The 24,376-nt window shown below is 46.2% G+C and overlaps 1 protein-coding gene across 4 annotated transcripts in view; it reads right to left on the reverse strand.

The window, feature by feature from the left end:
* RASA1 (RAS p21 protein activator 1) overlaps positions 1 to 21,487 on the reverse strand; it is a 51,279-nt gene extending 29,792 nt beyond the window's left edge. For 2 of the 4 annotated variants that reach the window (XM_073678955.1, XM_073678941.1), the window contains exons 1-7: positions 21,008 to 21,487; positions 7,742 to 7,894; positions 6,591 to 6,726; positions 5,292 to 5,362; positions 2,434 to 2,551; positions 1,669 to 1,700; positions 1,210 to 1,262 (exon numbers count right to left, since the gene is read on the reverse strand). In XM_073678955.1, the coding sequence (XP_073535056.1) occupies positions 1,210 to 1,262; positions 1,669 to 1,700; positions 2,434 to 2,551; positions 5,292 to 5,362; positions 6,591 to 6,726; positions 7,742 to 7,894; positions 21,008 to 21,243 (799 nt within the window). In that variant the 5' untranslated portion in view covers positions 21,244 to 21,487. Of the gene's footprint in view, positions 1 to 1,209; positions 1,263 to 1,668; positions 1,701 to 2,433; positions 2,552 to 5,291; positions 5,363 to 6,586; positions 6,727 to 7,741; positions 7,895 to 21,007 lie in introns of all 4 variants that reach the window. The other 2 variants (XM_073678965.1, XM_073678948.1) reach the window with 1 other exon arrangement.
* Positions 21,488 to 24,376: the final 2,889 nt, after the last annotated feature.

Genomic DNA, 24,376 nt, shown 5'->3' on the forward strand with positions numbered 1-24,376 from the left:
AAGCGTTTAAGCGTTTCTGCAGTGTTTTTGCCGCTGCGGAAACGCTTAAAAAACGCATCGTGGGCACACAGCCTAAGAGTGGACCAAACACAGAGGGTGGCAATATGCCAAGCTTAGATTAGCGTAAGAGGTGGGGATATACAGAGCTGTGGAGTCGGTAAGCCTAATTAAGGACTATGTAAGGCGGGCTCTGCTCCTCGAAGACGACAGACTAGCTGGCGAAACGTGCGCTGGGACTTAGTCCTGACCAAGTACAGAGATTTCAGCACACCGTGTGCTGCCAGCGCAAGGACACTGGAAGAGCCACCGGCGGCTTCCGCTCATCTATGCAAATGAGCAACGCCATATTTGTTTTCCCCACATGCGGACTTTCCTCATAGAGGTTAGGTCTATGGGGAAAGCCCGCATGCGGACCTGCAAGAGACATTGACATGCTGCAGTCTGGAAAGACGCGCCACATGTCAGTTTCCTGGAGGTGTGCCGCAGACGCATAGTGGATGAGATTTTGACAAATCCCATCCACTATGCTGTAACATCTGGCAGCTGTGGGTTTGACACTGCATAAGTCCACAGCATCAAACTCGCAGAGGCTCCAGATCGTGGGCACACAGCCTCATAATTCAGTCACGGCACATGATTAATTCCACCAGCGCGATCGTAACACTTAGGCCGGTTTCACGTGTCCGTATATCTCCGGTACCCGGAGCACCCCTTTTATCATATGATGGCCCTGGATAAATCAGTAAAGTTTGGAAACTTTGTCCATTTTCTGATAAAATTTCTGAAATGTCACGTGCTGAATTACTAAAAACCCCATAATGCATACAGCAGTATTGTACCTAGCTCCCTTAGCTGGTCATGGGTACTGTATGTAACAGACCACCGTGTCCATAGCTGCGTCCTTTACTGTGCAGACCCAAAGCGTGTAGGTACAAATACAGGAGATGGTGCTGCCGGCACGTGCGCCCACACAGCCGACACTTGCACCCACACAGCATGCTGGGCAAACCATCTGACCTCCGGCAGTCGGTAGCTATGTTTGTTTACATACGGTACCCATGGCCAATGGGGGCCTTCAATATGCAATTTGCAGTAAGCAATGAGATGTTTTAGGGTTTCATCTGCCTTACATGTGCATGGCATTTCAGTAGCAAGCTGAGAAGAACTTTACCTGGTCAATTTGAGACTAAGCCTCAAATCAGCATTTACCTGTCATAAGTAGATTATAGGCTTCCTGCTTGTTGATTTTCCCATGGAACCATCTAAAGAAAAGCAGAATAAGATAAGTAAATATGTGCAGAATCCAAGCATTGGCTGCTGGCTGATTGATAATGAATTCATTGATCAATATGTCCCCGTTCACATTGGAGTCACAGCATCTGCTCATGATAGCCACGACTGCTATGCCGAATTCTGAAAAGATGCGGATTAACCTGATTTACATAGAGGACTTGGCATAACTGACGATATAATAGTGGTATGTACTTTACTAATCTGACCAAGGGACCAATGACGTATTGGCATGGGAGAGGCAGGGGATTGGTAAGGAGAGTATTGCTTCTTTGTAATATTCTACCATTAATGCAGCACTTTAAATGCAGCCTACATACAGCAAATACCGGATAATTCAGGGCTTGTAATCCACACAACACATGTAATAATGCTTACATCTTGCCTTCATGGGGATCCTCTTCTCTGCCCTAACAAGAAAGAAAAAAAAATAGAAAGTGTGGATACAGAACAATAGATTCTACCTATCCACATGCACCGTGAACGGCATATCTGAGTTGAGAAAAGACATGACATGGCGGGGGGCCTAGTCATCACAGGTGGTGCCCTATTCCCCGGAAGTTAGGACACAAGTGCCAAAAGGAGGAAGTTCGGCAGCCGAACCAGAGCAGTGCGGAGTATCACCATGGAAAGACAAGGGTCCTGGTAATCTTCCTGCTCAACTCTAATATCTACCAAACACATCGCTGTCCTTAACAGCTGGAAGAATTGTTTCCCCATAACTCTCATTTCATCTGGAATCTTTAGGTCATATTGACCTGCATCCATCATGAGACATGGGCCCTGGCTTGCATTCAGGCATGGAGAGGCGCATACACCCCATTCTCCACGCTTGTTGGGACCCACATGTATAAGACACAGATGTTCCTTATCCCATCTAGAAATGACCCAGATGGTACAACCCCTTTAATATGCTTCAGCCAAAAAAAAACTCAATTTGTAGTTATGAGTCTGAGGAGAAGCTCACACTAAACCCATTTTTTCCCTCCTTGCGTTGAAAACAATTTTCCCATACTGAATCGGGTCTCTTCATAACCAGAAATAAGGACTCAATTACTCAGAGAGCCTATATCCCCCCTGAGTAGTTAGGAGTCTAATTCTTGTTTCAGACTGGTAAAAAGGAGGATAAACAAATATACTTACCACTTCATTCACCAAATCTACAACTATAAGTCCTTGTTCATTTGTGCGAAGATTGGTCACCCACATCCATCCATCTTCTAACTCATTGTGGACGATAAACATATCTCCTTTAAGGAAACTGAAGAAGGAAAACATGGAAAGTTATGGTCACTGCAGACCTGTAGATATGCCAACAAATTCTCCAAATAGGGGTAGATTTATGACTATCATCTATGGATAATAATAACAAGGCTGGGGAGGCAATTAAGTGCAAATAGGGTTTTATCCTGCATAAAGGAGGGGAAACCAGAAAAACAGTTTATGCTCACCTTGAAGGGTTTTGACAGTCACAACCCCTGTTTTAGCTTGTGAGAGCAGATGGCTGCTGCGGATCCACCAAGGCAGATAAAATATAGAAAAATGGAAAGATAGATCTAAAATCGCGCTGACAATCTCCCATCAGACAATGAAGGAAGCGTGAAGGGTGTTTGGAAGTGGTTTTTATTTGTCAACGGGGTTCGAAGCATACAACACTTCAGCAGGAAAAACCACCACAGCAATATAGTGGTTTGTCCTAAGGAAGAAGCGTTGTTTGCTCCGAAACACGTTGACAAATAAAAATAGTTTCCAAATACCCTTTCACTATTCCTTAATCGTCAGTGCAATTTTAGATCCATCTTTCCATTTGTCTAGTCTACATGACTATCATCTAGGCAGAGAAATCCAGTATGTTCCAATGACACAATGCACTAACCACCGATATAATCAGATGCAGGGCCCTCAGGAAGGAGAGCTGCTCTTTGCCCTGCCTTATAAAGGGGTGAGGAACCCCTGGACCACAAATAACTGCTAAAAAGGGGCATTTATGTCAACATCCTTTCTACACGGCTCAAAAAAATAAAGGGAACACTTAAACAACAGAATATAACTCCAAGTAAATCAAACTTCTGTGAAATCAAACTGTCCACTTAGGAAGCAACACTGATTGACAATCAATTTCACATGCTGTTGTGCAAATGGAATAGACAATAGACGGAAATTATTGGCAATTATCAAGACACCCTCAATAAAGGAGTGGTTCTGCAGGTGGGGACCACAGACCACATCTCAGTACCAATGCTTTCTGGCTGATGTTTTGGTCACTTTTGAATGTTGGTTGTGCTTTCACACTCGTGGTAGCATGAGATGGACTCTACAACCCACAGAAGTTGCTCAGGTAGTGCAGCTCATCCAGGATGGCACATCAATGCGAGCTGTGACCAGAAGGTTTGAGGCGTCTGTTAGCGTAGTGTCCAGAGGCTGGTGGCGCTACCAGGAGACAGGCCAGTACACCAGGAGACGTGGAGGGGGCCGTAGGAGGGCAACAACCCAGCAGCAGGACACCTACCTCTGCCTTTGTGCAAGGAGGAACAGGAGGAGCACTGCCAGAGCCCTGCAAAATGACCTCCAGCAGGCCACAAATGTGCATATGTCTGCACAAACAGTTAGAAACCAACTCAAAGAGGGTGGTATGAGGGCCTGAGGTCCACAGATGGGGGTTGTGCTCACAGCCCAACACCGTGCAGGACGCTTGCCATTTGCCACAGAACACCAGGATTGGTAAAGTCGCCACTGGCGCCCTGTGCTCTTCACAGATGAAAGCAAGTTCGCACTGAGCACATGTGACAGACGTGACAGAGTCCGGAGAGGCTGTGGAGAGCGATCTGCTGCCTGCAACATCCTTCAGCATGACCGGTTTGGCAGTGGGTCAGTAATGGTGTGGGGTGGCATTTCTTTGGAGGGCCGCACAGCCCTCCATGTGCTCGCCAGAGGTAGCCTGACTGCCATTAGGTACCGAGATGAGATCCTCAGACCTCTTGGGAGACCATATGCTGGTGCGGTTGGCCCTGGGTTCCTCCTAATGCAGGACAATGCCAGACCTCATGTGGCTGGAGTGTGTCAGCAGGTCCTGCAAGATGAAGGCATTGACGGTATGGACTGGCCCACCCGTTCCCCAGACCTGAATCCGATTGAGCACATCTGGGACATCATGTCTCGCTCCATCCACCAACGTCACGTTGCACCACAGACTGTCCAGGAGTTGGCGGATGCTTTAGTCCAGGTCTGGGAGGAGATCCCACAGGAGACCATCCGCAACCTCATCAGGAGCATGCCCAGGCGTTGTAGGGAGGTCATACAGGCACATGGAGGCCACACACAATACTGAGCCTCATTTTGACTTGTTTTAAGGACATTACATCAAAGTTAGATCAGCCTGTAGTGTGTTTTTCCACTTTAATTTTGGGGGTGACTCTAAATCCAGGCCTCCATTGGTTAATAAATTTGATTTCCATTGATGATTTTTGTGTGATTTTGTTGTCCGCACATTCAACTTTGTACAGAACTAAGTATTCAATGAGAATATTTCATTCATTCAGATCTAGGATGTGTTTATTTTTTTGAGCAGTGTATACTAAATAAAACCTCCCCTTTTCTGTACTGTACAGAACAATTACTACCAACGCCTACAATTTACTCTCAAATGACTGAATAAAGTTGGTCTTAAACCTAAGACAGACCTGGAACTAATAAAAACACTTTGTAGAAGGCGCTGTACAGTGCGCACATTTGTTATACGGTATGGCAAGAACACATCTCTGCCACGGTTACCGGCTATGCTTCACAATTACCATCATATTGGTGTGCAACAACCCTCTGCACCAGAGAGGGGTCCGGCTCCATCATAAAGGAAGCAATGGACCCCTTCATTTAGCCACTTTTTTGTATCTGACACAAATGGTAAAATTATCAATAGTCTTAACATTGGAAATGAAGAGCTCAATAATAATATTAATAATAATATAAGAAAAAATGAACTTTTCATTTCTTGATGTACCCACCTGATTTCATCAGTCTCTGGGACCTTAGTGTAAGGAAGGATGGCCCGCACTCTTCTCCTGTCTTCCACTGGCTAATCGGGAATAAAGAACATTATGACTGATGATCATTTTTACCATCAAAAATATTTTTAAATCAACCACTCAGCTGGATTGCTCTCATATTTCCAAGGAGAGTGTGTGAGTGTGTGAGTGTGTGAGAGTGTGAGAGTGTGTGTGTGTGTGTGTGTGTGTGTGTGTGTGTGTGTGTGTGTGTGTGTGTGTGTGTGTGTGTGTGTGTGTGTGTGTGTGTGTGTGTGTGTGAAACTTATTTCCATGTTGGCCAGGACAGGTATGTGACTGCTGAAGCCAATGATTGGCAGCAGCAGGACGACAGGTACAGGGTTTACAGGGAACGACGTGCAGTGTATGGTATCCCATGCATGAGAATGGAGGAGCATGTATGGACCTGAGAGCAGCGGCAATGTTGTCCTGGACTACAAGTGTCAGAGGTAGGGAATATTTCTCAGAGTCAGTATATATTTCCAGCTGTGTTCAGGGTATCAAACTATAAAGGTGGTGAGACTGATCTAATATATAACATTATATCCATGATCCAAATTAGAGAGTGTGGAAACACTATTTTGGATCATTTGATGAGAAATAACAGCATCGTCTTGATGTAACAATGCAGTAAGTTCAAAGTGAAGGATTTTTTTTTTTTTTACATCGCAGGACACATTTTTGGGTGGAATATAATAGTGCAGCGTCCCTGAGCCGTAGTTGGTGTATAAGGACACCCAGAATGCAGAAGTATACACAGCCCAACTGATTGGCAAACATTGAAGGGGAACTCATAATTACAATCTTACTTTGGACATCACAATCAGTTGCAATGGAAGATTAACATGAAATTCAGAAAATGCGTCACTTAAATAAATATAAGCCTATCTACAGAACAAGTAACAGGCGGGCTGCCCGCTGGCATCCTCTTATTATCAGAAAAGGAATCTCAAGTCCCCCACTTGAAAAGAGTGGAGGTCGAGCGAGAACACTACTGCTCCATTGAAAGTCTATGAGACACAAATATCTGTCATTCCCAGACAAACTATAAAAAAAGGGATAGTGCCATGCCAAACCATCTCTTTATTGCAATGGAGGCCTCGGGATCCTTGTTCTGGTCATCAGAGGGGTCTGGCTTTGGCCAGGTTCTGAGCATTTTTGAAGCATGAATTCATGTAAATCATTGCTTCACTTGACAGCAGAGGTTTCCCCGAGAGTCTATTTTGGCTGCTGGATTTTGAGAAATTATAATGGACTTGCCTCTGGCGGTGCCACAGGAAAAAGCAGTTTTTCTTCTTTCAGTAAACAAGAGACATGACTGTAGTATCCTATGAGATCAGAAAGTGAAGAAAACCGTCTCCCTCCGATATAGAAGTCACCACACATTGCTATAATCCTGTAAGGAAAAAAAAAAAAAAAAAAAAAGAAGAAAGGATTATAAATAACACTATGAATATTTTAGGTTATGTACACATCGGCATTAGGATCCGGTGACTGGTGCCGTCTCTTCTGACGCCAATCGTAAAACAAGCATCGAAACCTTGGAAAAACCCCAACTATCTGTCACCACATTTCACAATACACACTACATACATCTTATAGACCTGATGAGGCAGGTGTAAAAACTTTTGAAATTAATAATACATTGTAAATAATTGTATAACCATTTTCATCAGAGTATTTTACAAGACCAGCTCTAGATGACCTCATACAATGCTCATCTTAGTTTGAGCATTTAGGACAGACTTTCTGATATGGATTTTTAATATATACCAGTCTCACCAGGTCTAAAAGATGCATTTAAAAGGGTTTCCCAGTTCAGAAAACAGACGTCCACATACATGGTTTAAAAAAAAAAAAAAAGTCACAACAACATTCATTACTCACCCTCCCTTGGTCCAGAGCAGAGTCTCCACGACTACTCCAGTTGTTTGTTGTCTGCAGAGCCGACGTCACATCATCAGCACTGCAGACAATAACTGTGCTCAGCGTCTAGAGCCAATTAGATGGCACAAGCTGCTAAGAGTCGCTGAGATCACTGATTGGCAGCAGAGTGGTCGACATTACATCAGAGCTGCAGACAACCAACACCAGGAGCAACGGCGGAGACTCAGTGCTGGACCTGGGGAGAATGAGTAACACTCAGTTTCTTTATTTTCTGGCACTGTAAACCCACTTTACTCATGTATTCAGTTTATGAACAGAAATCTGGTTATAGATCCCCTTTAGGCAATAACTGAAAGCCATACCGCATTGTGAACAGAGACTTCCAAATTGTCACCAATTTAACTTCCATTTTCACACAAGAGTCAAAATCATGAAAGAACTCCCCGACATTATTAAAACAAGGACACAAACACCCCCAACATCAAGCCTGATGTATTAGCTATAATGGGGGTCTCACAGCCTACCTGAAATGGGTGACAACATTTGTTTTGCTGAGAAAAGACAGCACAAAGGACCCCGGCCGTCGATCACTCTCCCTGATAAGGTAGCTTCCAGTCCGCCCAGCCTGGTAGAGGCGCTCCTCTGCAATCGTCCTGTCCAGCTTGCCATGATACCACCTGAAAAGACACACCAAAAAAGGAAAGAGTAAAATACATCAATACCACGCCGGCTGGATTTCTTTGTAATAGTGAGCAGAGGCCCAAGGCATTCTAGTAGCTCGTAGCTCATTTTCCAGGCACCTTCATTAACAATTATGTGAAGTTATTAACATCATGGTAGTCGGCACAAATTATACAGCTATTATAAGCCCTCCAAAGACTAATGAAGCCACTGCGCAATGTTTAAAGATTTTGGCGACCAACTAGCGCCATTTCAGATAGGTCCATTATGAGCCGGTCTAGTAGGAGACTGCAGTAAAGCAGCTCAGAGGAAATCTGGGAACATTCTCATCCCATCTCCCCATTAGCAGCACAAATATGAAGATTACATGAAAATTAGGCTCACGGATCACAGAGGCAAAAATTATTTCAGTTTCCAGGCTGTGAATGGGGAAAAAAGGTGCAGTCTTTAAAGAACTGAAAATTTGGTATCCATTTAACTTCAGTTTTGCCAAATCCATCTTTTTTTTAATGCCGCATCTGTTTCAAACGGATGACGACTGGACATGTGAACAGAGCCTTACACGCTAATACTACAAGCCCAGCCCTTTATACATCATTAGTGTAGCCACTGGCTTTAATCATTTCTCCACTTTCAATTCATTTTTCTAGTGCATTCATGGTGTTCTGAAATAAGTGTCCTGTTATAACTAGCATGGGAGAGTACTCTATTCTATATAATGGGGCTCTATAAAGCCCGGTAAGTGGGCATCTGTCTCCGGTATATGCCGGGAGCCTTTCCGGATGTATTGGTCAACAAAGACCAATAATGTGATCAAAACCAAAGCCACCCAGAGAGGGAATCTGATAAAGGGCTTCCAAAACACACAGCGGTATGGGGGCCGCCTGCTGACCACCAGAAGAAGCTGTATGCACAGACTGTAGAAACAAGTGTTAATTGAAATTAATTCTACGCTCTTCCATCCAATGCACTCATGGCACAGTCCAGGACCCCTCAGTGGATGGCCCCGCCAGCGTAGATAGTACTGGTAGTAATGACACTGGGCACAACTAAGCCTGGCTCAGACTGTACCCTCTATAGGGCTCACACATTGCTCCTTACCTCATCCTGAAAGCCTTCCATTATTACTGTGAAGACACTACAGATCATTGTGGATTGGCGAGAAATGTGATTGGTGCAAAAGAAATAAAAGGAATGAATTAGTATTTCTGATATTTGTAGCCATGATTCCCCCACAGTAGGATAGGGTTAAGACTATGCAACATGAGATGCCAGCTGCTGTCTGCAGCCCCCATGTCAGTGACAGCTAGAAATGTGACAGGAAGTGACAGCGCCGCTGTGCTGACCACATCTGCCAGATCCCAATGTGACAGACAGGCAGACAGTAACCACAGCTAGAAAGCAAACCCTGCATGGGCAGAACTGCTTACAGTGCAACTCCTCATCATTTATTACATCAAGTACATTCCCTCCTGCAATTCAGCAGCAGAGAACATCATCTGCTTGCAGCGCTGTACAGGACGCATTACAAAAACATCAGGACATTTCTTCAAATGTAATCCTATAACTGCAAATATAGAAAAAACAAGGATTTTTTTCCTTTAGAACCTTCTGATCCTGTATTTCTGATAACAGGATGTAATCACTTAGTCCAAACCAGTGTCCATTATTAGCAAAACAGATGGCAACTCATAGCAGAACCGTATGCTGCTGTGCACATGTCTAGGAGGGCATCATTATAGTGTTATTGAGGTTTCCACGACATCTTCCCCCTTTGATGTGAATCACATGATTGTGCAGAGAAAACAAACAAGGAGAATAATCCTTCCCAGCAGCCCACACACTGCCCCTGGCCTGTAAGAGGATAGCAGACCCGCACGGCGGCTGAAGGGAGATCTCAAGTAACATCAGGACAAACTGCAGCAGCCGGAGACCTCTCCTTTACTAATCACACGCTCAAATGTTTAAAGCCTGAGCAATGATTTTTTTCTTTTGTTCATTTACTTCCTAAATGCAAAGTTAAGCATTTTTCTAAATAGTCTTTGCTAAATATTTTCTACCAATTTGCAGCTGCAGTGTCGGTAAGTTACTCCCATTCATTTTTACTCACCGATTGTCATTTTCAACAGTATCAAGCACCGCTCCAGACCTCTGGTAGCAATGCAGATTCTCTGGATCACTAATATATATCTAAAAACAAAACAAAAAAAAAAAAACAGATCACATACGGACTGTACACTGATGACAAGTGAGAGAAAGAAAGAAAAAGTCCCACTTTTCTGGATGAGAATGTGACTATGTATGTGACTTTCTTTTTCTCACTTATCAGTATGCAATCCGATTTTTTGATTTGTTTTTACAGTAGCAGCTACTAAATCAGGACCATTTACAGTTTCCTATAAAAGACTTGCAATTTATCTGTAAAAATAGGGTGCCATACTGCGGCTTTCGATTTTTTTTCCGCACTCATGGACTTGAATGAGCGAGTCTCGTCCAATTTCCAAATCAAAATCGCAGCATGCTAACATTTTTTTTTTTCACAGACAGATTCTGTCAGTGAAAAAAAAAATCAGCCATCTGCCCTGTTTCATTGAATGTCTGATTTGTGCAGTGGTGTGAACGAGCCCTTACCATGTAAACCTACAGCGTGAAAGGCTTACACAGTAAGAGATTTCGGGCTCTCACACAGAGCACAGCGTGATCCAGAGTCTGAATCCCTATCACGCGACTGAAGGTGACCGGTGCATGTAGCAATGGCCCATCTTCATAACCGACCTGTACTATTCGCTCACATTGGTCGTGTGCTTACCCTTTTTGCACATTTACCTACAACCAGCCTAAAATACATGCAATTTACAGAAAGATCCCTTTTAGCTGGAAGAATGATTTTTGAAGACAGCAATAATATGACCTCAAACAAAGATAACCAAGTACATTTCACAAATGGACTTTTGCCAAAGTATGCACCACCCTAGCGTGGGCACTATACCACTAAGCCTGCATAATAAAAGGGACAAATCGTTTAAATAAAAGAAAAACACGGATCTGGAACAATGAGATGAAGCCAGCCTAATTTCAGGGATAGTAGTTCATTTGGGCAGTATTCAGCAATTAGGAGAAAGAAAAGCATGAACTCAATATCCTCAGGAAACCCCTCAGTGTACACATAAAAAAACAGGATATACGTAGAAGTAGAAATGTTATAAGTGAGATAGAAACGTGGAGCGGCCAAAGTTGTATCATCATACAAAGAAGTGTGCACAGAAAACATCCTCCTATAATACTACATCTCTGACGCTCTGCAGCCCAGAACTCCTGCACTTTGTCAGTGGAGGTTAGTGTTCCCAGAGGTTACTATTAGCTTTCTTCAGGGCTGTAGTATGCCTGGCGAGAAGCACTGTGCCCCAGGGACCCCCGCCAATCGATATTACAAAGGGGTAGAAGAACTTCAATTGTGGCCCGTTATTTCTGTTTAGCTTGGTTTTTCTCAAAAAGGAACCAAATTACATTAGCTCCTTTCAGAATTTTTCAGTATTTCTGTAATCAAATGTTAGTGGCCTTTGAGGGATAAATGGTGTCATAGTCCTATTGGAAGGTTTAATAACACAAAAGGCATGACTGTTTCTCCTAGGATTTTCTGATACTTCACTTGATCCATCGTGCACTCCACAAGCAGCAGGTTTCCAGGGCCAAAGGAAACAATAACCCTAGAGCATCAGCGAGCCACCGTCATGTTCCCCTGTAGGCAGGGTTTCCTTTTCAGAGCATACTTCATTCTTCCTCCTTCAGGCATATCACTGATCCATAGACCCAAAAAATTCAAGTTTTATTTCATCACTCCATGAAGAGAATCCCCAACTTCTGTGGCTTATTTATATAGCTTTTGAACATACAGGAGCCAACTTTTCTTGTGCTTTATGGTCAGTAGAGGCGATTTCTTGGAGTTTCAGCATGAAGACCATCAGCAATTAGTATGCTACTTAGGGCTCGGTCACACGAACGTATAACACGGCAAAGCGCTATCCAATGTTTTATCGGATAGCACTCGGACCAATGTTATGCTATCGGGCAGTGCCAACTAGCGCTTTTTTTACTCATGCTGATACGACAGAAGAAAAAGAAATCGCAGAATGCTGTGAGTGCATCCGATAATCAGCACATGTGTAAAAGTCTACGGGGGGGTGTGACACATCGGACGGCACCTGGATGTCATCTGAGTGCAGTCCGACATCTGCAGACTCAGACAGACAATGGAGAAATTAAGTTCTCCATCTTTTCTGCACCAGTGTTCAGATTCTCACAGTGCAAACATTTTGCGACTTTTGGCATTTTCACACCAGTTTTTCACAATTCTGCCAAAATGGATGGAGCTGGGGAGGGGACTGGAGCATGACGAACGACACAACTAGTCTGATTCATGATGAGCTGTGCGGTACCTTACAACAGAAATCTTACTCCAATCACCAAATGGAGTAAGATTTGTGGCTATGCACACACCACTTTTTCATAACTTCCTGAGGCAGGTACCTCTTAATGAATCGGGCCACTCATCAAGGCCGACATGAAAATCATTAGTCTTGATGAATTGGGGCCGCAGTGTTTTGGGAAAGTTTTTTTTAGCATTGCACTAATCTTTTGCATGGATGACATAATAGATGAATATATGTTATGATTCATTTCTCAGACTTTTTTTTTTTTTTTAAAGAAAAAAAAACAGATCTGTCTACTACCCGGTTTTTAGACAGACAATAAAGATGTGCAGACTAGGTTCTTCTGGAATGTCCAAAAAAATGTAATAAAACCGATACAAACTTTTTTGGAAACCTAAAGATCCACTCAACTCCTGTAACTACATGTTTTATTTCCTTTTTTAGGCCCCTAAACAGTTAACAAAAACAGAAGTGAAAAACATGAACAGATTATAAAATTGTTCATGTTTTTTTGCAAATAGGAGAAAGTGTGTAGTGTGCTAATGATCCTAATTTGCTATGGGGGGCGGGGGTTACTATTTTGATGGTAACTGTATAACCTATATAGTAACTATTTTTATGATAGAATGCAAAGAAAAAAAAATTAAAAAAACATAAGCGCAGTGTTTTACTTCGAGGGTTCAAAGGTCCTGCCCATACAGGGCATTTGTAATGGGCAGTGTGAACGGGCCTTTATAGAAGGGCCAAGCGACTAGTAAATAGTGGATGAGCGCAGAAATCTGACCACTGGGGGCTTAACAACCCCTTTAAGAAGAAATTATCTTCCATCACTGAGCGAGGATACCACTTCCCTTTTCCTAATAACTAGAAAGCCTATACTTTCACGTAAAGCTATGATGGATGCAGGGGCTCAGGAGCATTTAGCTGTGGGCTATGAAGCAAGGAGACAAGCACATAAGACAACTTCTGATGGTAATTTGAGGTAGAAACCACATCCTGCTGGCAGCAATATAGAAGCCACATTTCCTGCAAGAGCACTAACAGCAGAAAAGGGACAATTCTGAGCCCCAACACGCGACTGTACGTGCTCTGCACACCAATACACGGATCCCTCTACAAAATATCTGAACACCTTTTTAGGGTGGAATTTCACAACAGCTTTGTGTGCAGTGTCTCAGTTACAACTTTAGAAAACCGCATCATTTCTCCCTGAAGTGCACATATAAATGGCTTTTCAATTATTTATGGGTTAACCCCTTAAAGAACAAGCAATATTTTTTCTCATGCTCATCTCAGTGTTGCAGATCTATAATGGTATGGGGGCTATTGCTTGTTAGATGACTTTATTAGTTCTGTTTTGGGTTATGTACACAAAAGTTTCATTTTAAAATGAGTGTCAGCACAAAATGACTGTCCAAACCAAGCACAGGAGCATGCTGCATCTTTAACATAAGTGGGAAGCTGCACTGAGCTTCTTGGTTATCTCTGCTGTCGTCTGCTTCCTGTATAGCCAGAGCTGTCAATCAAGGAAGAGAATGGCGGGGATAGATTGAAACAAGTAGGTAGAAAGGTGCTCTGGACTTCCAGCCATGCAAAGGGTGCACCAAGCACCAGACCTTGGTTTGATCAGTCATTTTATGCTGATTGACACCCTTTTAAAAGGGACTGACAGCACAGAATGACTGGTCAAACCAAGTACAGGCGCTGGATTCATAAAGACATGGCCAAATATGTACGTGCACCTTCCCACCTATCTCCACGCTTTTCTGGCTCTATGAAAACAAGAGCTGTCTATCAAACAAGAGGGGACCAGGGAAGATTGGGGGAAAACAAGGAGGTTGGAAGGGGAACTGAACTGTTTGGCCTCGCCATGTCGAGCCCCTGTGCTTGGTTTCAACAGCCATTCTGTGCTGACCGTCACTTTAAAACACATAATTTAGGTGGGGGGGTGAATTGCTGTACATAATCATAGTGCGAGCAGCCACTCCACCCCATATCTGTGTTACCCTCATTAAACAGGAAATAACCACTATCAGCAGTCATTTGTATTCCCCAAACTCCAGGATGGCAAATCTTCCAAGTGCCCAGGAATAGAGGGTCAACTACACAGCAACCTGGTATAATGAGAGAAGTGAGCCAAATCACCGACCTACCAGGAGAGTGGGACTCCAGGGGGTATACACTTTCAGCTAAATAAATAGATATTTTCTGTATTACATTTTTTTGCAGTATATTGTCTGTATTAATCTCTACTTGCTGCTATTGAATAGCAACCTTACAGCTTTCTTTGAGATGGTGAATATCTGTCTCAGTGATGTGATGGAAACACCACATACACATTTATTTTTTTCAAAAATTCTCAATTATATACATTAAAGAAGTTAATAGGCCTCTATAAACCCAAGAGACATCAAACAAGAGGCAAAGATGGGGAATTTGGTGATTAACTGCAGCCTTACGCCTTATTTGCGGTCCACACCACTACAGGCCTGTTGCAAGGAATACACTGCCTAAATACCACAGCATGCCATGGTCAGACACCACCTAGGCCATTAAAGGGAACCCGTCACGTGATTTTTAGCAACTAAACTGTCCCCAGTGTTGTTAGCGATGCAATGTGCATCACTAACATGTTTTCAATCAAAACAGAACTGTAACCTCCTCCAAAAATCACTTTGTATAGTTATATAGTACCTTCTCTTCCAGTCATAGGGGCAGCGCTTCATCTTCCTTCAGTCACGGGCTCATCATATTGTCGACACCCACTTGCTCTGATTGATGTTTCAGGATACGCCGACGTCACGGGAATCTGCTCTAACATCCCACGCTTGCGCAGTGTTGAGCGGCTCTCCTCTCATGCACACTGCATCACTAACTACAGAAATATGATATCAGCTGCAGCTGTGGCCAGAGGTAAACAGTGCAAGGAACTGGAAGAGCACAGCGCCGTACACTGTAGTGGCTGCTCTCCGATATAATTCACCCGTTATTGAAGTGAATAGGAGCTGAGCTGCAGACCCCAGGAATGGCCACTACTCAGTGTATGGAGCTGTGCCGTTACATCCGGATATCATATGATCGGTGGGAGTGCCGGGTGTCAGATCACCACCAACCTGATATTCATGAACTAGCCTACGATAGGTCATCAGTATCACCCCTTTTAAAGGACCCCAGAAACATTAGAAAAAGTCAGGCCAAACCTAACAATCTGACTTTACTAATCAACTCTCTTGTATGTCTGGGGGTCCTGAAATGAGACAGAATGCAAGCACTGTCCTGTGAATAAAGCATAGGAGTGAATTTTACTGTGGACAAATGCCCCACATTTGCCCACTGATTCAAGGAGGAGCATTAAAAATGCCTCATATATAATATTATCAAAAACTGAACAAAAAAGTGTGTCTTTAATATTTCTGCACAAATCTTTTTCAGCACAAAAATCCATGTAAAATAATAATAAAAAAAAAAACAAACATATGGCCAGAAGAAAATAAGTCATGTTTACAGAAGAATATGGAGCACAAGTAGAATCGCTGCACTTCTGGTTTCAGGATCACTTGTGACTGAGAAGGGCGCAGCTAGTAAGGATTGTGCTGCAGAGGGAAATATCTGTTACCACCGCCCAAAACATGCAGTAAATATAGTCCACCATGATCCCTACACATCAGGCAGACCTCAGGATCTTGAGCAGAAGTAATAGTTTAGTTGCCTAATATGTCACACCCTGTGCTAAAATTTTGGAGCAAATTCCTGCCGCAAACTATGACAACTAAGATGGTGTAATCTATCAATCAGCATAAAAATCTGACGCATGGTAAGACTGTCTAGTGAAAGTTTGCAATAAGAATGGGAAAGTATTGAGAAACATGCCCTATATGTTATTAATTACACTGGATCTGTCACTTCTCCTGACTCGTCTGGTTTGGCAATTGATTGTACTCCCCAGAGCTGTGGAGTCGGAGTCGTGGTCGATATAAAATGGACCGACTCCAACTCTTAAAATATATAAATTGGGTACAGTAGTTCAATGCAGTTTGTGGGGAATATCTTTTCATAAGAATTTGGGAAACTTATTAAATGTCCTATAAAGGTCTGTCCTATTCCTGATCTAAGGGTCTAGACTTTTAGCTGAGATGAATCTGTGCTACAGTAAATTTATCACTTAAACATGAGCCGTGTATGAGGGAGTCGGTGTCCTGGAAATGTCGGAGTTGGAGGTTTGGCTTACCGACTCCACAGCCCTGGTACTCCCCATAAAATAACAATTCGGGAACATCTTTTCTTACAGTTGTGGTGTTCCTCTGTTACTCCTTCTGACAACTGGGTGTTAGCATTCGACCTGTCACAGGGATGTGTCTCCTACAGTCTGATAAGATCATCATTAAAAGGGATTGCTTGGTTTCCATCAATCTCCGCCCTTCTTTGGCTCTATGAATCCAGAGCGGTCAAAGAAGAGAGGGAGATAGAGGACAACAGGCAGGTGGGAAGGTGTATATAAATGATTGGTACACCGAGCAGCAAGACTTGGTTTGAACAGTCATCCAGTGCTGGCAGAGACCCATGAATTGGATGGAATCAGGCTGTGGTGGGGGGATACACCTGCGACAAGTGATGCCCAGCCGTCAATAATACCAGAGGACCGGCAAAACACAGAGCTCCAATAAAAATGCTTGCTACATTCTGTTAAAATAAAAAAGACAATACCTCGCCATTTGCTGAGGACCCCACCAATGCCAAGAACTGGACTCTAAAATGCTCTAATCTTAGACTGTTAGGGGCTGATATGGGGGCTCTGGAGGTGGGCTGCTCGCCTATGTACATACTGGGAGACCAGCGTGGCCGTTCCTAGAATGCCGGTAGTGGAGGGCTGGCGTGCCTGCTCAGCCTGCCTGCTCGCCTTTCTCCTACATTGCCGCACACTAAGAGGCCAGTTCTTATTTTATTCCCGCTGATCTCCTGAGGCTTCCAGACACCAAACAGCTGCAGAGTTATAGTCCTTTTTGGTCTTTGTAATCGGGTGGGGCTCACAGGGTGATAATACAGAGCAGTCTTAAGACTCGCCCCCAGAGAAGACTAAGTCATGCACCATCGGCAAGACCATAAACATTAGCAATAAACAAAAAAGCCCATATCACTGGAATATAGTGGATTGAATTAAAAAAAAACAGAATACTCTCATTTTATTTCTGCTACTCCTCTGTGTAAAGACTGGACTCCATTGACCTGGTGACAGGTCCTCTCTAAAAGAGGTTTTCCATTTTCAGACAACACTTCTTCACCGCTGCAGTTTGTTTTAAGATAAGCTGTGCTTTATTCTCCCTGGGTCCAGCGCTGAGTATCCCCCATTTCTCCCGGTGTTTGATATTGTCTGCAGCATTGGCGTCTTGTTGACAGTAGTGATGAGCGAGCATGTTCTGCTAACCCTTTCGGTGAGCATGCTCGGGTGCTCGCCGAGTATCTTCAGCGTGCTCTGGTTTAATGTTTGAGTCACTCTTTGCGCATGATTTGCGACTGTTTGACAGCTTTAATAGATGTGAGGAATGCCTAAGAAACAGGCCTTCCTCACATGTACTAAAGCTGTCAAACAGTCGAAAATCATGCGCACGGAGTGACTCAAACATAAAACCAGAGCACGCTGAAGATACTTGGAAAATACCCGAGCATGCTCGTAAATCTCAAGTAACGAGCATACTCGCTCATCACTAGTTGACATCACTGCAGCCAGTCAAGTGAGCTCAGTTATTCCCTGCAGATCTGTCGATGTGAAGGCAGCGCTGCAGACAGTAGAAGACAACAGGAGCAGCAGCAAAGGTTCAGAGCTGGACCCAGGCAGAGTGAGTAAAGCATAGTTTGTTTTTGTTTTTTTAAAAAATGCAGCCAGGCAACAGGGATTTCTGAAACAAAAACAAAACATTCATTATCTATGAGACTATGCTCAACCACAGCTCTACTTCAGAGTGGAACCGAGTCCTGGTTTTGAGGGCGGTGGGCTTTCCAGCGGTTGCCTCAAATGTAATGAAGAGGTCATGGTGATCCGCTAACAGTACAGCTTCAAAATTGATAGACAATGAAGGAAAAGAGGCTTCTTTCAAGGCACTGGTCAGACATTGAGGTGGCACCAACGTCTTTTTGGGAAACCTGCTACATCAGGGTGCAGAGCCATCGTCTCTACCCACCAGCTGAGGAAAGCTCTCCATAACCCTGCTCCTCCATCTGCTGCAGCCCTGACTTAGAAGTGTCCCGAGAGTGACATTAAAGGAAATCTGGCCCTCACCGTTCTGGTGAAGAAAATTCTGATTTCAGCGTTGTGTTCTTCATAACGGCTTGAGGGCAGTTTTTGAGAAGTTTCCCCTTTTTTACATGGAGCAGTCACAGGGAGCTGCATCCATAATATGCAAGGCCCCCTCGCCCTCACTGACAGCTTGCTCCCTACTACTCTGCATAGTGGCTGGAGGGTGCGAGCAGTGATAGCAAAGTGTACAATCCTCAAAAACGGCAGAGCCGGGACAGAGCAGACAATGAAGTCAGACTGTCACTATGTATGCGGGTTGATTGGGATTAAAGGGGCTGTCCAGAATGTTCACAAATGTATCAAGAATGTGTTAAATTAATATTTATTCCTCCCCTCCTGAATACTCCCCCCTGCTCCAGCTGCCCCAGGAGAACCTGCAGCGATGGCATCATGTTCTCACCACACCATTTTCTTGCAGAGCAAGGACTGCTGAAGCCATGTTCTGATGGACATGACAAATCACTGCAGGACTGACAGGGACCGCTGTCGTGTAAAGTAGGAGCAATTTTATTATTCAACACATTTTCTACTTCCAGACAGTTAAAAAAAAAAAAAAAATCCCAGACAACCACTTTACCGAGGATCTCTAAAGTGGTCCTTAATTGGATAAAGGTCGGTGCTTTGTTCCAGGAATCGATCAGATCCCCTCTGATCACACATCTCTGATAGACATGTCTGGACGAGTATCCTGCTTAAAAAAAAAAGTGATCTATGATGGTGCAGCTTCTACAGCTTCTTTACTCCTTGCTTAAAACAAATGCATGAAAATCTTTCCAGCTGCTTTCTCTCCATAGATGATGGATGGGAGGAGCGATAATCTGCAGGCGGAGCCAATAACTAAGGAGAAGACGCTATGTCAGTGGCCGAGTGATCACCAATGATCATCTGCATAGAAAATTGTGACTAAACGTGAGGTTAGGGATCTCTGTATCACTGCAATATAGTGCGGCCATGTAAAGTAACACCCGCCTCAGCACTGCCATATCACTTTCACTGCCAGCTTGCTGTATACCATATAATTAAACCATCTGATAAAACAGTGTGCCCACAGGCGCTGCCCTCCGTCACACACAAGCGCGCCGGCTGCCCACAGGCGATGCCCTCCGTCACACACATACAGGCTGCCCACAGGAGATGCCCTCCGTCACACACACACAGGCGATGCCCTCCGTCACACACACACAGGCGATGCCCTCCGTCACACACACACAGGCGATGCCCTCCGTCACACACACACAGGCTGCCCACAGGCGATGCCCTCCGTCACACACACACAGGCTGCCCACAGGCGATGCCCTCCGTCACACACACACACAGGCTGCCCACAGGCGATGCCCTCCGTCACACACACACACAGGCTGCCCAGAGGCGATGCCCTCCGTCACACACACACACAGGCTGCCCACAGGCGATGCCCTCCGTCACACACACACACAGGCTGCCCACAGGCGATGCCCTCCGTCACACACACACACAGGCTGCCCACAGGCGATGCCCTCCGTCACACACACACACAGGCTGCCCACAGGCGATGCCCTCCGTCACACACACACACAGGCTGCCCACAGGCGATGCCCTCCGTCACACACACACAGGCTGCCCACAGGCGATGCCCTCCGTCACACACACACACACAGGAGATGCCCTCCGTCACACACAGGCTGCCCACAGGAGATGCCCTCCGTCACACACACACACACAGGCTGCCCACAGGAGATGCCCTCCGTCACACACACAGGCTGCCCACAGGAGATGCCCTCCGTCACACACACACAGGCTGCCCACAAGAGATGCCCTCCGTCACACACACACACAGGCTGCCCACAGGAGATGCCCTCCGTCACACAGACACACAGGCTGCCCACAGGAGATGCCCTCCGTCACACAGACACACACACAGGCTGCCCACAGGAGATGCCCTCCGTCACACACACACAGGCTGCCCACAGGAGATGCCCTCCGTCACCCACACACACACAGGCTGCCCACAGGAGATGCCCTCCGTCACCCACACAGGCTGCCCACAGGAGATGCCCTCCGTCACACACACACAGGCTGCCCACAGGAGATGCCCTCCGTCACACACACACAGGCTGCCCACAGGCGATGCCCCCCAGTATACAGTGTACAGGGTGCTCGCAGATTGTGCCCTCCATTATACAGTATACAGGGTGCTCGCAGATTGTACCCTCCATTATACACAGGGTGCCCACTGAGGAAGGCACTGTAGCTGCTCTGCAGCGGACTACAAGCCCCAGCATTCCCTCCCCACTCTCAGGAATGCACAGGCTGGCCTGCAGTGTGGGAGGCCGGGGCAGGGTGTGGAGGAGGGTGTGCCCGGAGCAGACACAAGCAGCCCTTGCCCTGGCACGGTGGCGGGTACTTACTGGTTGGTAGGGGGCGCACTCAGGGGAATCTCCACCTCCTCCTCCTCATACTCCGGGCCGTCCAGCGAGTCCGCTTCTTCCACCGGGCCCAGACCCAGGCCCTCGAAGGCTAATGGCAGCGGCGGCAGGGGGGGGAAGCTCTCCTGGGGCTGGGACAGCAGCTGGGCACTGGTGGGCAGCGTGGCCGCTTCCCCGCCTGCTGTCATCAGCCCCAGCGTGCCATAAGTGGCTGACATCCCGAGCACCAGTGTTAGCAGCCAGCGGAGGAAGTGAGCGGGTGTGTGCCACTGTCCGCCTCCTACTGGAGGGAGCCGCGGCCTGTCAGCCCGGTGGCCGCACACCCTGCGTCTGCACTCCGGCGCCTCCCTGTCACTGTCCGACGGTCGGCGACGAAGGGGGCGCCACACACCACACTGGCTATGGAGGAGGGGGCACCTCTCTAGCTCCGCCCCCAGCGGCACGTCACCCGGCGCAGGGACGCTCCCCACATGTCAGCGGCGCGCAGTGGTGGAGAGCCAGGGCTTTTTTTCAACAATAACTTTATTTAAACATAGTTAACAATGACAGCCGGGCCATGTTACTGTCAGTGTGATCGCTGCGGCTGGTGTACACCTGCCCGGGTTACTGTCCTGTTTGTGTTAAGTTACGTTATAGTTGCCAATAGTCCTACACACTGGCCCATGGGGCGGGGCTTAGTAACCACTCCCAGGTGGCAGGATCTGTAGTGGGACTTCTAGGACTCGATGGAAACGTTTTCTTTTACTTAAATGCATCTATTTGAGGTTAAAAATAATATTTGCAATTCCTTTTTATTAAAAATGTTGCACTGTTTGCTTTTCAAGGCTATTAGTTTCCTCCACAGCTTTCTGCAATCATAAGTCAGCTGAGAGGGGCTCAGAAAAAGACCACAGAGAGCTCACTGATGTATCCTCCTTTAACTCATGCTGCCATAGACGGTACAACACGGAGGCTATAGAAGGCAAACAGTGCAAAATGTTAAGGAAAGCGAATTGCAAAAATGATTTTGCGAATACTTGGATTTCTGTAAAAAAAACTAACCCAAGATTGCAAGTTCTCCCACAGGGCAAAGTACATCTCGGCCGTCCCATAGAGAAGGAATTGAGCTCTGCAAATGTAGCGCCCCGAGGGCTCGGTTGCTACAGGGGTATTGCACCTCACCCAGAGGTGTGATATTCCACTCCCAGGTAAGGATGGAGTATGGACCAGGGCTCAGTTAGCTGTACATACACACACATCCCATTTCCGGGGGACAGCTCGACGGTGCTCCCAGCTGCGGGCACAACTGACCATGTCCCTGGCTGGAGTGGGGAGGGGGGAAGAGAACCCAGTGGTGTAGGAGCAGATAGGGGGCGGTTTCTGGAGCACAGGAAGGAGTTCATTGGGTGCAGGTCACCTGAGCTCAGACACACAAAAGAAGATGAAAGGTGGGAGCCATCTTAGTCAGGAAGTTGAGTTCAGTCAGTCAGAGCAGAAGGGAGAGAGAGCTGACAGGGAGCCGAGGCTCAGCCTGAGCTCAGCTCCACGAGGCAGGCCTAGAGAAAAGGCCGGGGTCAGAGAGGAGAAGAGAAGGAAGGAGAAGAGACAGAGGAGTGGAAGGGCTCCAGAAACAAGAAGGCAGAAGGGACCCTAAGAGTGCAGAACGACCAGCAACCGTTGCATACCCCATTATGCCGGGTGGAAGGGTCAGGCTGTGGAAAGGTACCGGATCCCTAAGTTGGTGGAGGCGAATCTACCCTCAGCCAAGAACCGGAGGTTGTGACCATTTATTGGTGCGACCCCCCGCTAAACCTGCTAGGAAGGCACCATATAGGATAGCGGGAAGTGAAGGCCAACGCTTACCCGACACGGTCCGCGTTAGCCGGACAGAAGTCAGGACACTGGTGGGGCACGAGAAGCCAGAGAAAGGACAGAAGGGGGTCCTGTGCCATACTCCTGAATTGCCTGGGGGTTGACCGAGCTCCTCACTTGATGGACGCAGCACGGCTCGGGCAGTCCTTGCTGACAGAAGTGACTTGGATAACAACTGTGAGTAAAAGACCCTGGACTGCATCATTGGACTCAGTGTGATTTCTGCTGCGCCTGCACCATCATCCCCAGCATCCACCTACACTGCCCTGAGGCTACACTCTTCCCGTGGGGAGTTATCCTATCCCTATGCTGCACACCAACACCAGCCTCAGCGGTCTGCCTCGCAGCGGCGGTTATCCCTGACCGCAATCCACGGGTGGCGTAGTCGGACATTCAAAACACTGATAAATAGACTGCCACAACATTGGTCTGACCACCCTGAGCCACGGGACCGGGTTGCCACTACTACCCCCATCAGCACCGTACACCAGAAGGCCCGGTTCCGGGTACCCCAGGGCCCAGGGGGCGAGTCACAGATACCGGATATAAAGATCACTGGGGTCTCAGCATTGCACAACTAACACTCAGTAAGTTATCACCAATCTTGTGGATAGAAGATGACTTTCAATATTAGGGAAAACCCTGTTAAAGCTCCACCCCAGAGTCTTCTTTTAGTGCAGCGCTGGAGTGGAGCCACTAATCTAAGTCCTCTGCCCCTGGTCTCACACTCACCAGCAGGCTATGATCCAGAAGTCACAACTCTATGATAGGGCTCTTTCACATGTTAGTTTCTCCGGTACATGTGGTGTCCGTTTCCACACGTACTGGTGAAACTGACACATGTAGATCCATTCAAATCTATGGGTCTGCACACATGTCAGTGTGTTTCCATGGACCGTTTGTCTGTGGCCAAAACACGCTGACATGTCTGTTTTTTACCCACTGCATGGGCCACAAAATGTCCCACACTGATGATATCAGTGTGACACGTACCAGCACTTGGGAATCAGTGTACAGTTAGCACTGTTCCCAAGCGCCAGGTGCTGAACGCAGCCCTCATCATAGTCCCCTACCGGCGCTGTGATCACCACCAGCAGGGGCATAATATTGAGAGTAGTAGTCTGCTCCCGCAGTGTCCACCTGTAAAAATAAGAAAAAAATCCTTATACTCACCTGTCCTAAGTGTCCCCCACTATAATCCATGGGACCGCTCACGCTGAGGAGCCGGGGAGAATGACTCCTGCAGCGAGCGGGCCCCGGAGCTGCACTGAGTTCAGTGAGTGACAGGACACCACCCGCTGAGCGCAGCTCCGGGGCCCGCTCGCTGTAGGAGTCATTCTCCTCGGCGTGAGCGGTCGCATGAATTACATCGGGGAACACTTAGGACAGGTAAGTAAAAGGATTTTATTATTTTTACAGGTGGACACTGAGGGAGCAGACTACTACTCTCATCATTATCCCCTGCTGGTTCTGATCGCAGCGCCGGCAGGGGACTATGAT

The sequence above is a fragment of the Phyllobates terribilis genome, unplaced genomic scaffold (assembly GCF_046119375.1).
Source record: "Phyllobates terribilis strain yellow unplaced genomic scaffold, ASM4611937v1 Scaffold_1__5_contigs__length_1240528914, whole genome shotgun sequence".
Classification (NCBI taxonomy): Eukaryota; Metazoa; Chordata; class Amphibia; order Anura; family Dendrobatidae; genus Phyllobates; species Phyllobates terribilis.